This window comes from Sorex araneus, chromosome 1 (genome assembly GCF_027595985.1).
Source record: "Sorex araneus isolate mSorAra2 chromosome 1, mSorAra2.pri, whole genome shotgun sequence".
In the NCBI taxonomy this organism is placed as follows: Eukaryota; Metazoa; Chordata; class Mammalia; order Eulipotyphla; family Soricidae; genus Sorex; species Sorex araneus.
Genome location: NC_073302.1, coordinates 93,997,320 through 94,015,306, shown reverse-complemented (window position 1 = coordinate 94,015,306; position 17,987 = coordinate 93,997,320). Strand labels below are relative to the sequence as shown.

The following is a 17,987-nucleotide window of genomic DNA, read 5'->3' as shown; positions in this document are numbered from 1 at the left end:
GTGTGAGACGATATCTCATTGTTGTTTTGATCTGCATCTCCCTGATGATTAGTGATGTTGAACATTTTCTCATGTGCCTCTCAGCCATTTAGATTTCTTCTTTGGGAAAGTTTCTGTTCATTTCATCACCCCATTTTTTGATCAGGTTGGCAGTTTTCTTCTTGTGGAGTTCACCCAGTGCATTGTATATCCTTGATATCAACCCTTTATTGGATGGGTACTGCGTAAATATCCTTTCCCATTCTGTAGATTGTCTTTGTACTTCAGTCACTGTTTCTCTTGAGGTGCAGAAGCTTCTTAGTTTGAGATAGTTCCATTTATTTATCTCTGTTTTCACTTGCTTGGCCAGTGGCGTGTCATCTTTGAAGATACCATTGGCTTCAATGTTGTGGAGGGTTTTGCCGACCTTGTCTTCAATGTACCTTAGGGATTTTGGTCTGATGTTGAGGTCTTTAATCCATTTTGATCTGACTTTTGTACATGGTGATAGGTGGAGGTCTAAGCCCATTTTTTTGCATGTAGCTGTCCAGTTTTGCCAGCACAATTTGTTAAACATGCTTCCCTTGCTCCACTTCACATTTCTTGCTCCCTTATCAAAGGTTAGATGATCATATGTTTGGGGGGATGTGTCAGAGTATTCAACCCTGTTCCATTGGTCTGCAGTTCTGCCTTTGTTCCAGTACCATGCTGTTTTAATGACTACTGCTTTGTAGTAGAGTTGGAAGTTGGGGAGGTTGATTCCTCCCATTTTCTTTTTCCCAAGGATTGCTTTAGCTATTCGTGGGGGCTTATTATTCCATATGAATTTCAGGAGCGCTTGCTCCATTTCTTTGAAGAATGACAAGGGTATCCCTATAGGGATCGCATTGAATTTGTACAATGCTTTGGGAAGAATTGCCATTTTGACAATATTAATTCTTCCAATCCATGAGCAGGGGATATCTGGAAGTTTAGTTTTAAAGCGGTTGGGCATTTGCCTTTCACGCGGCCGACCCAAGTTCTATTCCTCCACCCCTCTCGGAGAGCCCGGCAAGCTACCAAGAGTATCAAGCCCGTGCGGCAGAGCCTGGCAAGCTACCCGTGCATAAAGGATATGCCAAAAACAGTAACAATAAGTCTCTCAATGAGAGATGTTACTGGTGCCCGCTCAAACAAATCGATGAGCAACGGGATGACAGTGACAGTGATTCTTACCCAGCCTTGATATTTTTGAGGTTCAGAGTAATGAGTAATACTTCTTCAGAGTGATTTTCTTTTGTTCTCTGATTTATTGTGTTGCAATTTCAGCATGGTTCGTCCAGCTTCCACCATGATGGATATGCCTCAAGGAAACATAAAAAAAACACCTGTGTCTCCATCCAAGGTACATATTCAGACTTCAAAAATCTTATTTTTGGAGGGAATGTCATTCTTCTAATTTACAAAAACGTCAAGAAATAAAGGGGGACTGGGGTAGTATTTATACTTCTGTACAAATATAAATGATTTTTAACTTAATAGAAAAATGGACTTATGAAAGTAAATCATTCTTATGATGGAAAAGTTGATGGGTACTGTGTTATGCAATGCTAAAGATTCAGATTTCTTGCCCTAGAAAACAAAACATTTGAAGCTTTGGGGGAAACGCCTTTTTTCAGTGAAGCAAAAATAGTTTTATTTAAAGAGAAATTTAGTTAGGAGAACATGAGGGGAGAGAGATGCATAGGCAAGAGAACATGGACTTCTCCAGAGGGGAAACACCTGAGTATACCCGTCTCAGACTGAGATGTGGACCAGCCTTCAGGGTGGAGATGGATTCTGGACCATATGCCTCTTTTAAACATATAGACTGTAACATCTTATTTACACGATAGTCCTCATTGTTAGCCATAAATTTCTTGATCTATGTTATAGAGCTGCTTATGAGATGGAAATGCAAATTTTTGAAATATGGGTAGTAAAATATTAGTCTTATATTAATTTAAAATTTTAGCTACTGAGTACCAGAAAGATAGTATAGCAGGTAGGGTGCTTGCCTTATAAGCAAGTAATCCAGGTTTCATCCCAGGAACCCCATATGGTCCCCCAGGCACAGCCAAGGAGTAATCTCTGAGCACAGAGTGAAGAGTAAGGACTGAGCACTACTGGGTTTGCCCCCCCCAAAAAATGAAAAAATGTTTTTACTACTAATACTCTGTCATGGTAATAGAGAACAATAGACTCTGGAGCATTTAGAGATGCAATGATACATGTTATTATAGATGGAGACGGGCAGTTAAAACTCTGTTTTAAAAAGCTTTAATTTAGCACAGTTATAACCTCACTGGGTAGAAACTCTGGTGAGGGTGTGATAAGGGTCTGGCAAGGGAGACCTGATGTTTCCCTGCCTTAAATCTGATCTTCCATAGATCCAGGCCTACGTTTTCTGCCCCTATACAAAATGTGGACTTGAGGTCTGAGGGGCTGGTTCTGTTCTAACATTATAGAACTACGGAATTGAATATATTTTAGAGTTTTTTTTTTTGTAGAAAATATATGGTGGTTCTGTGGTAACCAGGTTTTTTGGTATAATCGCCTTTTAAATTTGCAAAATAACAGAGTAAATAAACTATCATATATTGGAGATAAACAATTCTAATACTGAGTTGATATGACATTTAAAATGAGTTTAATAAGTAATATTTTTCCCCAGCTAAGGAAGAATCCATTTAATAGTTCAGAGTTACCAGAAGATCACTTATCTCAACAAACCAAAAGTGAGCAGTCAAAAAATGGAAGGGCTGGTTTCTTTCAGACTTCAAAAGAGGGTAAGTATTATTTTTATTGACTAGATATTTTTATCTTTGTTATCTGTTGGCACAGAGAAATTCTCAGAGTTCCTTCACTAAAATAACCCTCAAGTGAAAGTGGGAAATCCTGATGGTTTTCTTGTTTTATAATGTTCAATAATTTCCTGTCTGAAGGAAGAAATCAGAAATCTGAGAAATTAAATATTTGTGCAGTATGATCTTGAAGCTGACATTTGTTGTATGTCCTTTATGCCTTGGGCTTCCCCTCAGTGAACTGGGAAATATTTTGACCAGGGGCATTCAGTCATTATTTAATAACTTTTATTGGATGTATACCTGTGCAGACACAGTTCTCTACTTAAAATTAAGACATTGTCTAAAAAAAAAAAAAAGCAAGTTAGGGAATGAACAATAGTACCTGCCTTATATGCCACTGACCCAGGTTTGATCCCTGACATCTTATATGGTCCCCCAAGCATTCCTGAGTGCAGAACCAGGAGTAGCCCCTGTCCCCCCAAAAAGGAAGAAAAACTTAAAGATCCCTTAACAATATTATGAGCTTCTAATCTGCATTTTCCCAGCTCTGTTTTATAGGAGTTTTGAGTCGGTTTGTAGTTTGATTGATTACCTTCACCTCTTAGGGAATTTTACCATTTTTCCATACCATTAAGATGAAATACTAAGACAATTCAATCTTTTTAAACTCTACTATATGCCACAAGTGGTCTGGAGATAGTACAGTGGTTTGGGTGTAGCCTTAACATGCTCCTGGCCCAGGTTCTTTTCCTGACACCACATGTTCCTTCCCCATCACCAGCTGCGGCTCTGCAAGCCTTGAGTACCACTAGATGTGGCCCTGCAGAACCCTTCCCCTGGGCTGGCTCAGGTATCCCTGACACCAGCACTTCAGGCCAGAGCAGCATCACAGCATCAGACCGTTGTTCCAGACCAGTCGCCCATTGGCCCAGGATTACGGTTGGGGCTCCCAGATTTCCTGAGTTTCAAGTAGTCTATTTTAATATTTGTATGTTTTTCATTTCCATGAAATGAAATGTTATACTTTATGTAGCATAAAATGTTTTACAGAATATTAGAATGTATTTCATTTCTTTTAAAATTAATTTTTGTGAGGTACTGACTTTTTCTCCCCCCCTTTCTTTATTTAATCACCATGGTTTACAAAGTTGTTCATAATATAGATGTTATGGGCATTTGGTATTCTAATCCCACCTCTAGTGTGACCTTCTCTCCACCATTGTCCCCGGTTTTCCCACTCACCCCTAAAAGTCTGGCACTGAATAATTTATATTATATTGCTTATTATAATTGAATTATAAAAAAATACTTCAGTAAAAGAAAATTTTTGAAAATTGTTATACCTTTCCATGAGGTCATTAAGTCCTTGTCTGAGGGTTTACTGAACTGTTTGTTGCTAGTTGAGCCTTCCTTGTTTTTGTTTCTTGAGTTTAGTTGGCTTCTGTAACTTTACCATCTAACTTGTTGTGCTCCTAATGAGATGCCAATATTGTGACATATGGAGGTGTCCAGGAACTCCAGAACTTCTTTATCTACTCCTCTGTTGTTGGGCACTCAGATTATTTCCATCTCTTGGCTACCTTGAACATAAGTATGCATGTACAGTGTTTGATCTATTGCTTTTGTCTTTAGGGGAGAGAAAGGGTGGAATTGCTGGATCACATGGTAGGTAGTTCTATTTTTGACTTTGTGAGAAGTGTCTATGCTGCTTTGCAAAGCATCTAAACTAGATGATATTCCCACCAACAGGGGGTGAAGGTTACTTTCCTCATCCCTTCCAGCACTTGTTTCTGGGTTTTTGGTAGAAATTATCCTCATAGGAAGTGACATATTGTTGTTTGGTTTGAAGTTTCCTGATAATCAGTGATGAACATTTTTATTCTCTTTTTGTGATTGAGATTCTGTGGTTTACAGTACTATTGATTGTGTAATCACCAAGTGACTATGAATCCTGCTGCTCTCTCTCACCACCTATGTTCGGTGGTCTTATGCCGCTCCCCCACCCGCCATGGGCAGACAGAGGAGGAAACGAGGGACAGGCTGGTTGGTGATCAGTTGCCATTTGTTCCATTCTCTTCAAGCGCCTATTCAGTCTCACTAAGCCCCTCATTCCTGTCTCCTCCTCTTCCTCACTCATCTCTCAGCTCTCCAACTTGTTGCCTTGGTTTCTCTCATCTCTTACCAACTCCCCGATTTGGGGGTAGCAACCACACACAAAGGTCCTGTAGCACAATCAGCATACGAAAGCCCTTGAGTGGAGACTCAAGGGCAGAAATATCACCCAGGGGTTTTTCTCCTTTCCTTAGTCCAATACCATTTAAACATTCATTTTAATTCTACTTATTAGTTATTTTGTATGGACACAGTAAGAGATACATTAAGCTTGTAGGGTGGCTCTCCTGGGAACATCTCACTACAGATCCCAGACTACAATGCTCAGGCCAGATTAGTCTTTCCTAACCCTAGCAGGGTTCTTGTCCAATTATTACTTTTTGGATCATGACAGAATTTGTCCATGACTGTGGTCTTAACTTAGAGTTAAGTATCATGGCTCTTTTGCCTGGCCCATTTCGATGCCAGGGTAGCTCACAGCTTGCCTTGGGTCCATCCAGTCCCTCATCGGGACTCTGCTTTTGGGGTACTAGGAACTAAGGGCAACTGAGGCTTAAGTCAAGAGAAAAAAGCCCAGGAGTGACTATCATTCAGAGACAATTAACTCTCAAGTTACAAAAGCATAGTATTAACTGCCTTCCTGTGTCTATACAAAAAGGGCATTGCTCTGAATTAACTATGCAAAGAACTTAAGGAGAAGAGAAAATCAATATTGACAAGTTAACAGAGTCTGATTAGGAGATAAAGGTGATTGACCGGTTGGGAAAGCAGAGCACAAAGAAAGAGGTTACAGATAAACACAGAGGAATGGGAGCACTGTGATGGGAGTAACCCAATAAACCTAAGCTCCCTGTGGCAAGGCAGAAAAGACAAACCAATGTTGTCCTACATTATCCCAACATCACATCCATCACCAGTGTACTGAGGACCTCAACACCCCTCTCTCCTAACCCCTTGGTTTTGTGGGGTTAAAACTCAGTTGATCCTAACTCAGAGGACCTCAACTTAGTTTTGTGGATCAGTTCTCCCGTTATGTTGCCTTTGGACCTTTGTAGTTACCTTCTATGTTTCTTTAAGTTCCACACATGAGAACGATCATTGTGTATCTATGCTTTTGCTTCTGGTTTTATTCATCATGATTTTCTTTAGTTCTATCCATGCTGCTATGAATTGCCTAATTTTATTCTTTCTTAGAGCTACATAGATTCCATTGTGTATATATGCCACAACTTCTTGATCCATTCATCCCTAGTTGGTGCATGTAGGTTGCTTCTGTGTTTTGGCTGTTGTATTAAATTTTTCAATGAACATATGTGTGCATATATACTTTCAAATCAATGTTTTTGTGATTTGGAGGTAGATGCCAAGAAGTGGTATCACTGGGTCATATAGTAGTTCTATTCCTTCCTCCCCCCATTTTTTGACAGGTATCCATATTGCTTTTAAAGGCTGACCTGGATGAAATTCTCACCAGTAGTGGATGAACTTCCATTCTCACTACAACCCTGCCAACACTGGCAGTTTCTAGCTTTTTTGATACATGCCATTCTCACACGCCTGAGACAATATCTCGTTGTTTTGATTTGAATTTCCCTAATCGTGAGTGATGATGAGCCTGTTGGCCAGTGTTAACATATGCCTATAAGTTGGCATGTTGACATATGCCTGTATGTCTTCTTTGGGGAAATGTCTGTTCAGCTGATAAACATTTTTTTTTAGTCTATTGGCTATTTGTGTAACTTCTTTGGAGAAGTGTCAGTAGCTTTTCTTCCATTTATTTTATGTGCATTTTTTGCTTAAGTTCTTTAAGTTCCTTAGTTTTACACATTTTGAATGTTATCCTTTTTCGTATGGATGGAAATGACAATTTATTTTTACTGTGATATTTTCTTTTTAATTTTTTTAATTTTTTAATTAGTGAATCACCGTGAGGGTACAGTTACATATTTACACATTTTCGTGCTTGTGTTTCCGTCATACAATGCTCGAGAACCCATCCCTCCACCAGTGCCCATTCTCCACCACCAATGAACCCAGTATCCCTCCCACCCCGCAATATCCCTTCCACCCCACAATCCCATTGCCCCCACCCCATCCTGCCTCTGTGGCAGGGCATTCCCTTTTGTTCTCTCTCTCCTTTTGGGTGTTGTGGTTTGCAACAGAGGCACTGCGTGGCCATTGTGTTCAATCTATAGTCTACTTACAGCACGCATCTCCCTTCCCAGCAGGTTCTCCAACCACATTTTACTTGGTGTTCCCTTCTCTCTCTGAGTTGCCTTTTCCCCCAGCATGTGGGGCCAGCTTCCAAGCCATGGAACCAACCTCCTGGTACTTATTTCTACTATTCTTGGGTGTTAGTCTCCTATCCTGTTATTTTATATTCCACAGATGAGTGCAATCTTTCTATGTTGGTCTCTCTCTTTCTGACTCGTTTCACTTAGCATGATACTTTCCATGTTGAACCACTTATATCCAAAGTTCATGACTTCATCTTTTCTAACAGCTGCATAGTATTCCATTATATAGATGTACCAAAGTTTCTTTAACCAGTCATCTGTTCTCAGGCATTCGGGTTTTTTCCAGATTCTGACTATTGTAAACAGTGCTGCGATGAACATATAAGTGCAGATGTCATTTCGACTATACTTTTTTGCTTCTCCAGGGTATATTCCTAGAAATGGTATTTCTGGTTCAAATGGGAGCTCAATTTCTAATTTTTTGAGAAGCATCCATATTGTTTTCCAAAGGACTGAACCAGTCGGCATTCCCATCAGCAGTGTAGAAGGGTCCCTTTCTCCCCACATCCTCTCCAACAGTGGTTGCTTCTGTTCTTTTGGATGTGTGCCAGTCTCTGTAGTGTGAGGTAGTATCTCATAGTTGTTTTGATCTGCATCTCCCTGATGATTAGTGATGAAGAGCATTTTTTAATGTGCCTTTGGCCATTCATATCCCTTCCTTGGGAAGGTTTCTGTTCATTTCTTTGTCCCATTTTCTGAGGGGTTGGATGTTTTCTTCTTGTAGAGTTCAACCAGTGCCTTATATACCCTTGATATCAACCCCTTATCAGAGGGGTATTTGGTGAATATCCTTTCCCATTTTGTAGGTTGAATGACAGTAATCTTAAGTATGCAGTTCAATTTAGTTCATGCATAAATTTTAAAGGTTTTTCAATTAGGTCTGCATTTGTGCTATATGCCTCATATCTTAATATTTTAACAAATTTGCTTTTAACAAATTTGCTAAATAACTACAGTTATGATAGCTGTTTTAATTTATAGCTACCCTTTATTGAATGCATTTTCTGTTGTGTTTATTTTTAGGTGAACTGTCAAAATCAAAAGAAAAGTCTTCTATCATGGATATTTCAAGTGAAAAATTAGAAAAACCAAAGCAGATTTTTCCGTGTCCTGAGAATGGATCCCAGATCAAGGTTCCAGTCCCGAGACCCAGGAAGATGATCAACAAATCGAATGATTTAAAACAAAATAATAACCAGCCATTTCCTAGACCAAGGACAGACTCCCTGAATGCAAAAAGGACTCCAAGAAGTATTCTAAAGCGAAACTCCAGTTCCAGCAGCACAGATTCAGAAATCATTCGTTTTTCTCAGAACATTGAACACAAAAGCAAAACTGTGTCACCTGGCCTGACCATTCATGAGAGAATTTCTGAGAAGGAGCATTCATTAGAAGATGACAGCTCCTTAAACTCGCCAGAACCATTAAAGCATGTGAGATTCTTGTCTGTGAAGGAGGCGCTTCCCCAGAGCCCTGGGGTAATCCATCACCACAAAGTGGAAGAATTTAGTATGTTCGAATCTGGCAGGCTGAAGAAAGGGAGCAAAGATGCAGCAGTCACAGAAACATTTTGCAATGACCCTGAGCCTTCCCCAGATAGAAAGTCTTTGCATTTTCATCAATCAGAAACAAGACCAAGTGCATCAAAAAATGAAACACATCAGCTTCAAGTTAGTGGGCACCATTCTTCCTCAGAAGTTTTAACTACAAGACCACAGTCTATTGAGAATTTACCCACAGTCAATGAAGACAAAACCAAATCACCAAAATCACTAAGGCTTAAATCAGAGTTAACCAAAAGCCCTGCTGGTAAGAAAGCTGTCACTATGAAACTATAAAAGATTACCTAATAGCTTTGGAATGATGGGGCCAGTGGTCCTGTCCAAAAAGCTCCATTTTGCTTCTAGGTTTCCCAGAGAGAAATCACGCATATCCCACTAGGGGATTCTTAGCTTTCGTGATGGATTTAAAAGCTCTTCTTAATCACCAATAACTAAAAGAACAGGAATGGCACAGTTTCTGTTTTTTCCCCTAAAATAATAAACTTCTCAGTTTTTAAACAAATTAGAATGTTTGGGGTTAAATAAAGATTACATATACAGTGTAAGAATTAGATTATATGCTAATACCTCTTTATAGAGTAAAATTGTTACTCACCTAATGCAAATAAGCAATTACCATTTAATCAAATTTTGATTCCTCTTTCAATGTCAATAGAAACTTCACTTTATTTGCCTCTAAGTTTGGGAACCTAGACTTTGAATACTTGTTATAAAAAAGTCTCTTCTTCAGTTGGTGTGTGGTAAGAGGCAATGAAAGTACTACCATTTCCTGCTTACTAGCTCTTTCATGAAGATCTTAACTCTCAGAGGATACTTCAAACCACTTTACTGTGACTGCATGATTGCTATATAATTCTTACATTAAGAAAAAAATAATAAAAACAATGGAGGGAACCATACTGTTTACTCTTATTGACCTTCATTAAGTCTTCATCTAAACATGATATTTTTATAGTCAAAAATGTAATAACTACAGTCAAATTTCTAAATTATTTTCTCTCCCCTATTAATGTTAAAATTAATCCTCATTAATTTTTTCATTCCTAGATTTTCGTATTTGTTTAGGTAGATCCACTACTTTTTTTTTTTTTTTTTTGGTGCGGGGAGATATGCACTAGGTACCAGGGATCAAATCTAGGGTCTCATAGTGTAGTGTTTCCTCTGCCAATGATTTCCAGTTCTTCAATCCGCTTTTTAAAAGGTGAAGCATTTTCACTATTTTTTGCCCTGGACATTTAAAATCATTTAAACAGATTGTTTTATTTTAACTTAAAAATCAGCAGATACTTCTTCAAGAAATGAAATAAAGGAGCTAATTAAGGAGAAGATGACAAAATTCTTTGGTAATATTTTGCATTATTATAATTTTTAGTGGGAAAAAGAGTGAAACTTTTTTATCTTGCCAATTGTATTTGCTTTCCCACAGATTATCTTTAAATAATAATTAGATAGCTTTAGGAGCTGGAGTGATAGCACAGTGGGTAGGGGGTTTGCCTTGCACACGGCCGACCTGGGTTCGATTCCTAGCATCCCATACATCCCATATGGTCCCCTGAGCACCGCCAGGGGTAATTCCTGAGTACAGAGCCAGGAATAACCTCTGTGCATCGCCGGATGTGACCCAAAAAGCAAAAAAAAAAAAAAAATTAGATAGCTTTAAATATCTTTAAATAATTATCTTTAAATTATAAGACATGTTTGTGCTTTCTGAATTTTTTAATTCCACTAAACATGAAGTTTGAAAGTACAGCATAATCAGCTATGCCCCTTTTGATTGATAGGCCTTCTGGCCTTAGCCCTAATGGATATTTCAGATTATTAATTGATGACCTGCTGTTTCCCTTTCTAAGCACAAAAATATATATACAGAAAATAATGGAGCATAAAAGGAAAATTGAGATCCCAGAATGTTAAACTTGAAGTGTCATAATTATGATGGTTTGACTTTTTTTTCCTACTTTCAGAAATCAATTTGTTATACTCATTATTATACTGGAAAAAATGAAGAGTCTCTCAGTGGAAACCAAATGTTGTCTGTCATCAAGTTTCTTAAATAAACCATTTTTATTTTTAAACTAATACATATTAATTTTAAAACACTAAAAAGAAGAAATGAACATAAAATAAAATAAATATCATCTGTAATATCTTCATTCAATATCAGCTGCTGCTAACATCTTGTTGTAGAATCTTTGAATAATTTTCAGGCATGATATAATTTAAAATTATATTTATACTCTAGGCTTCTCTTTTATGCTAATAATATGTTACAAATAGTTATTTTATAATGAATCTTATTAAGTAGACTAGCAAAGAATTCTTAAAGCTTTTTCCAAGAAATTTCATAATTAAATCACATATTTATTTAACAACAAAATGTGTGTAGTTAAGAAGTCAGCATCCATTAGAGACAGTTATACAATCTTCTGTTGTTTTTACATTTAGGTAGAGTTGACAATTAAAATTAAAGATAGACTATTTTTTAACTGACATTCTCTTAGTGTATTTGAGATGTTGCTGACTCCATAAAAACTCAGCTCACATAAATTACAAAGGCAGGTATTGCATTAGTAAGGAAAATAAAGAAAGATCCAAGTACCTAGAGGGTTTTTTTCTTTTTACATTTTTATTGAATCACTGTGAGATATACCAATACAAAGCTGTTCATCATTGGATTTCAATCATACAGTATTCCAACACCCATCCCTCCACCAGTGTACATTTCCCAGCACCAGTGTCCCCAGGTTCCCTCCTATCAACCTTCACCTCCTGCCTGCCTCTATGGAAGGTGTTTTTCTTCTCCCTGTCTCTGTCTCTCTGTCTCTGCTTTTGTCTCTCTTCCCTCCACCCTTTTGGGCATTGTGGTTTGCAGTGTTGATACTGAAAATTTATCAAGAATATCCCTTTTAACCCTCAGATCTTATCCAGCATGATCATCCCCAGCTATTAAGTCATATTGGTCTCTTCTCTATCTTACCTACTCTCAGCCCCCCATACACTTGTGGTTAGTTCCAACCACTGACCAGTCCTTCTAACCCCTGTTTTCCGTGGCCATGGATATTACTCTTCTATTATATGTTTTTTTATATACCACAAATGAATGTAGTCATTCTATATCTGTCCCTTTCCTCCTGACTCATTTCACTCAGCATGATACTCTCCATGTCCATCCATCTGTAGGCAAATTTCATGACTTCATATTTCCTAACAGCTGTTTAGTATTCCATTGTGTAGATGTTCCATAGTTCTTTGTAAGTACCTGAGTCTTAATTAAAGCAAAAGAAAATATCTGAGCTCCCTCAGCTAAACACACTACTGATTAACCAGTAACAGAGAACCGGCAATGGTCACATTCTCCATTGGCCCCCATTGTACACTGGATCACAGCAACTAATTTTAACTTAAATAATTATAAGGAGGACTATGGAGAAGTCTCTTGAAACAATGGTTGTTAAATGATAATTAGTAATGGTTCTTGGCCTCTATCTTCAGAAATTATAGTGTAATCTATCAAAAATAAAGCCCAGAAACAATAATATCTTTGCTATGCCATTCTAAGGCTCTTGAGGGGCTTCCTTATTTAATTACCCTTTAATGTTGTTTCTCCAACTCCTGGAATCATCAAAATGTTAGTTCCTCAAGCCTGAATATAAGTCCCCTGAGGGTTTGTGATTCTGCTGGGAGAGGGCTATAGTCATGAAATCAACATGACATATCTTCCTGGAGTGTTTCTTTTATGTTTAAAAAATTGAGAGTAGGAGAAAATTAGTATTTAAAATACAAAGTGAAGCAAATATAAAATTTACATGAATTTTTAAAGTAAGAGATTTCAAAGAAATGCCCCAATTGAGACTATACATCATACTTTTAAACATTTACATTTACTTTTTTGTTTTACTATTACTGCTTTCTTTTGTAAAATATTTAATTAAACTAGCTTAAATTACTGGCCTGAAACATGCTGATAAAAACAGCTAATCATGTGGAAAGTATAGTTAATCATGTACAAAGTGCTTTTTAAAAAGATACTATGAGTAATTGCATAGCAACTCTTCAGACATTCTCTTTTCTTATTTTTAAAAGCATTTCTGTGTTGCAGATGAACTGTCTCATGTTGAGCCTGAGTCATCTCGGGTGCCAGATCACAGTTCTAAAGATCGTCAGCAAGGTAAGCCCCTTCTTCTCAAAGGCCTAAAAGCTAAGACGGCCTCACCCTCTGATCCATATGGCACTGAGATAAGGAAGACAGTTGATGATTCCATATCTAAAGTTCTAGACTGGTTTAACCGAAGTACACATTCAGATGACAGTAATTCATCTATTCAACATCTCCGAGGAACAGAGCCTGAAGAAAAAGACCCAGAATCACAGACTGCCTTGTTGGTAGATGATACCAATCTAAAAGAAAGTGACTCAAAGCCTCCATCATCCACCAAAGCTGAACTCTCATCTATGGGATCTACTTCACCATTACAGGTAGAGAGAAATATTATTCCTTCTAGAAATTTCCAAGATTATAATGTGAATATCAACCCCAGATCTAGCAAGCAAGGCAAGAAAAGATCAGGTATATCGCAACCATTTGAAATTTACAGTTCAAATAAAGTGAGGAATATGGACAATGGCCAAGTTTCAAGAAGCACAGAAGAAAGAGTATTTTCCCCATCCAGTAACTATTCCTACATTAATTTCAAAGGATCTGCTGCTGAAGATCCATATCTATGCAATATTATGGACACTGGCAGCTTGGCTGAAGAAGAGCTGAAGCTTCAAGCTCATGAAAAAAGTGGGGTAAATTTAGAAGTGAATTTTGACTCTTCAACAATTGCCATAGAACCCAATTTGAAAAATGTCCAGAAGACAAAAAGAAACGAAATTTCTGTAGTGCCAGGGAATATTAAATTATCACCTGAGACTCCCCAAAACATATATCCTTGGATGCAGCCTGCAGTTGCACTACAAGAAGAAACTGGTAATGTTCCCAAGAGCCAGGTACAAAGAGAAAAATACAAAAGAGTGAGTGACAGAATATCATTTTGGGAAGGTGAGACAGCGTCTTCCAAGCTATGGCATAAAGAATCAACATCACATAGGCATGGACAAATTTCTAAAGAATGTCTAGCTGTCAAGTCACAGGATGTGTCCATGGATACTCTTTCTATAGGTGAGGGTGAATATCATCAAGTCACTGCCAAACAGGTGTTCCTAGAAGAGGAAGATGAAGCAACAGATCTTTTCAATTTTTATCCCTTAGATAAACCTAAAGAGGCCAGGTTCCAAATATCACACTCATCTGAAAATTTTCCTTCAACTGACCTAACGGATAAAGCAGTTCTTTTTCAGAATAGTATCAATGAGTCTGTGAAAAGATTGTCAGTTGTAGACAGTTTGCATTCTAGAGGGGACATTATTTTACCATTGTTGCAATATCCTCCAAATATTAGGAATGAAATGCATACTCCTTTGCAGGATGACAGATCTCTAATTGGTGACTCAAAAACCAACTTTAAAGTTATGTCCTTAAGAGAAAGAATGGAGGAACCCAATACAGAGCAAACCTATAATTATGCTCAATTTGAAAATTTGAGAAAGTTTTGGAACTTAGGAGCCAATCCAAACAATGGCCAAAACATTGAGAAGGGTAATATTACAACAAGAATACAAAATCCTGAGACTTTTAGCAATCAGAAACACAAAGAATTCAGTCATATTAGATCATCAGGAGAAACTACCCATGAAGTAGATACACGTCTTTACCAAAGGAATGTTCCAGCAGGAGAGGAAATAGAAAAATTAAATTCAGTGCCCATACTCCAGGTGTCACCAGATGAAACCGCATTTCCACTGAGACCACCCATAAAGTCCACTCATCATTTGCTGAGAAATGAGTCATCAGAAGAAACCATGGAAAAGAATAGGAAATGGCTTGTTAGTCCCATGTCCAAGGAAGAAAAGGATTACGCAGACCAAGCGGTTGAAGAATTCATGGTGAAAATGAGTGTTTTGTCTAAAGATTCCAAAGACACCTTTAATGACAGCCTACATAAACTGCATTCGGTAGCATCTTCATCTGCAACCAGACCTTCTGGTCATGAAAAACAAGAGCTCACACTGGGGGGTTCTGAAAATAAGACATCGCCCACAAAGACGGATCTTGCTGAGATGGAAATAGATTCCATAGGACCTAAGGAGGCTGCTAATGAGCATGTGGACAAAACAATAGCTCCTCCCAGGGTCAAACCAGACACTTGGACTGCTACTCTAGACAAAATCCTGAAGGAAGAAACAGGAAGTTCACCATCTCTCTCACAAATTAGTTTTAATTCTATTACCACTAAGATCAACTCTGAACCTGAAGAGAGTAAAGTTTTTGAAGAGGAGACTGAAGGGAATCACAACATATCAGCCTGTGGGAGAAAGATATTAACTACTTTTCCAGAGGAGAAACAAACTTTGGGAAATAAAACTCTTCCCCAGAAATCAGAAAGTGGCAAATGCCAGCCAAACATGGAGAACCTGTTTCAGGTAACTGTAAGAGGCTCTAATTCATTGGCTCCACCTTCCCATCTTCACAAAAAAGGTTCTTTTGTAAATGTGGCCAATTCTCCTCAGATTATGCCTTCTTTGGGGGATACTCATCTTGCTCCTTGTGATAAGACACTGTCTCCTCAAAGAGAAATCTCAGAGACTATCGAAAAAGTCGTTCTTCCTCCCAAATCTGCATTGAATGGTATGAATACTGCATTGAAAAAACTTCTTAGAGAAGCTTGGTTCAGTTATCCAACTATAAGGGAAGTAGTTCCTGAAGAAGTAAAACCAGAATTTCCTAACAGAGTTCAGGCAACAACTGGCAGTTCTCAAAATTCTCTAGGACTAATGGCACCATGGGCTACGACAGATGTCATAGTTCCAGACAAAAAGGATATTTATTCTTTTAATATAGTTTCTAACGAATCTTATCATGTTGGATCTCATTTTCCTGCCCAGTTGTTGCCATCAGAACAAAGCCTTGACTCATCTGATTCTACAGTTGCTCAGTATGATAAAGAGTTGCCTCAGGAAGTGGCAGAAATTGTAAAGGAAACAATTATTCAACCTAAACCAGAACTCCTTGAGTTCCATGCTGGCATAGAAAGACTGTTGAAGGAATCAACTGAAATCTCAAAACATGAAAATGATAGTGGAACTCGTTCTCTATCAGAGGTCACTGAGGTGACTAAACAAACCTCTTCTCAATTTCATCCTGAGAAAATAAAAGAAACCATAGAGAAGTCTGAGGCTGCACCCATAACCAAAAGTGCTTTTGATGTTGGTTTTGAGAAACTCCTTAGAGAAACATATGGATCTCCTTCTTATCAGCTCCAAGAGTCCATGCAGGAAGAAACTTCTAAGAAGAGACTTTCACAGTCAGAGGGAGCCAGGTTCTTATGGGCCTTGCCCCAGTTTCACCAGACCCACTCTTAGGCCCTTGAAATGATGCTTAAAAGTAATGATTTCAAATCTCAAGTAAACCAGTATGATAAAGTAAAGGGAGGAGACAAAGATTTGAGTAATTTATCTGTAAAAGTCTACGGTTCTGAAAATGGACTTGAGATTCCTGAAACCCCACAATTTTGTATGGACTTTAAAAGAGAGAACAAAGAAACTATGAAGCACAGAGACAGAGAAGGTGAGGTTCAAGACATTCAAGAAAGTCCTGTTCAGGAGCCCAGCTCTAAAGTGGCCACAGAAGCAATGAGTGAGTCCAGAGACAGACAACCTTTTCTGATAGATAACAAAAATCTTATGAAAGCCAGCAAAGTGGAATTGATTCTGGCATCGCCATGTAAGAAACAAGAGAAAGAAGAGGAAAAAGAAGCTTTCTCTGATCCTGATTTTTCAGATGGAAACATTTGTTCTAATGCAGAAAGCTGGAGAACTACTTCCAGTGAGCATTTTAAAGGGGTTTTTTTTGTTGTTATTGTTAAATAAGTTGATTTTTTTGAATGTTAAAGAATGATATACATTTTTAATTGGGATTAATTTGGCAATCCCAACTGGTGATAAAATTCTTATAACTTTAGTTCCTCCCAGAATTTCTTAATAGAAGAGATAAAAATATTTTCTTTTTATCGTCCCTAATCAAATGAGTTACATAGAGACAACTTATAAATCAGTACTTCAGAATCTGACCTTATTTTCATTACTCAACCAATAACATTTTTATCCTTTGAAAATGCTTCTAAAGAACATTAGCATTTAGATAGTATCTTTCAAATGTTCGAGCTAGCTTTGCTCCTGAAATTGAGAATTTCTTTCTTATTGGCAATTCATAGAGGAATTTGTGTCATAATATTTATGGCAAGGAAGTATCACAAATAGCCACAGATTTTCCTTTTAGGAACTATATTTTACCACAGTAGTGATACCAGGAACAAAGTACAAAGCTGAAATTTTCTTTCTTTAGATAACTTGTGCAGTAGTGGGTTTTGTTTGGTTTTGTATTTGCTTTGGGGCCATATCTGTCTCTACCTCTCATCTTCAGTTGTCTGAAGAATCTTACTCTGCAGACTTTGGTCAGATGATATCACATGATGCCACATGAGCCAGGGTATTGCCTAGCTCCTTGCATTTCTTTGGCTCCAAACTTCGATTTTATTCTCTGCATTTTAGCAGAGAATCCAGGGACAAATAGAAATGAGGAGTTACCTGATTAGAGTGATTGACAAAGATGTTTTCTGGGTGGAAAATTTTTTTTTTATTTTATAAAGTAGTTCACAATATTTGATTACATTTAATATTCAAACACGAATCCCACCATCACTACACCTTCCCACCACCATAATTCAGGTATTTCCATACCAAACCCCAATCCCTGCCCCTGGGTGAGAAATCTTAAAGTTGCACAGCACCTTTGTCACATTTCTAGCATTTTAATGGAATTTGTCATTTTGTAATTTCCTTCAGGCTCAGTGAGAATAAACAAGCTTTACTGGGTTGTTCACTTGCAAGGTTTGGGTTCCTTTTCAAATAACAATAAGACCTCTTCTTAAAAACTGACCCAGAAACTTCAAGTAATCATGTTAAAGTTCCTCTAACAAATGAATGAATAACAACAAAAAAGGCCTACTTTAAAATTAAATAGCCACCCAGAGGAATTCAATATACTTTAAGAATTACAAGACAAATCAGAAGTACCAAATGGCAGATAATTTTATATCCTCTGACTTTAT

General features: G+C 37.7%; 1 protein-coding gene across 1 annotated transcript in view; it reads left to right on the top strand.

Moving 5' to 3' along the window:
* The window catches only part of SYTL2 (synaptotagmin like 2), a 138,261-nt gene that overhangs the window by 92,955 nt on the left and 27,319 nt on the right, over positions 1–17,987 (top strand). The window contains 4 exon segments of the mRNA XM_055144848.1: positions 1,288–1,363; positions 2,672–2,786; positions 8,237–9,022; positions 12,875–16,702. Of these exon segments, the coding sequence (XP_055000823.1) occupies positions 1,288–1,363; positions 2,672–2,786; positions 8,237–9,022; positions 12,875–16,702 (4,805 nt within the window).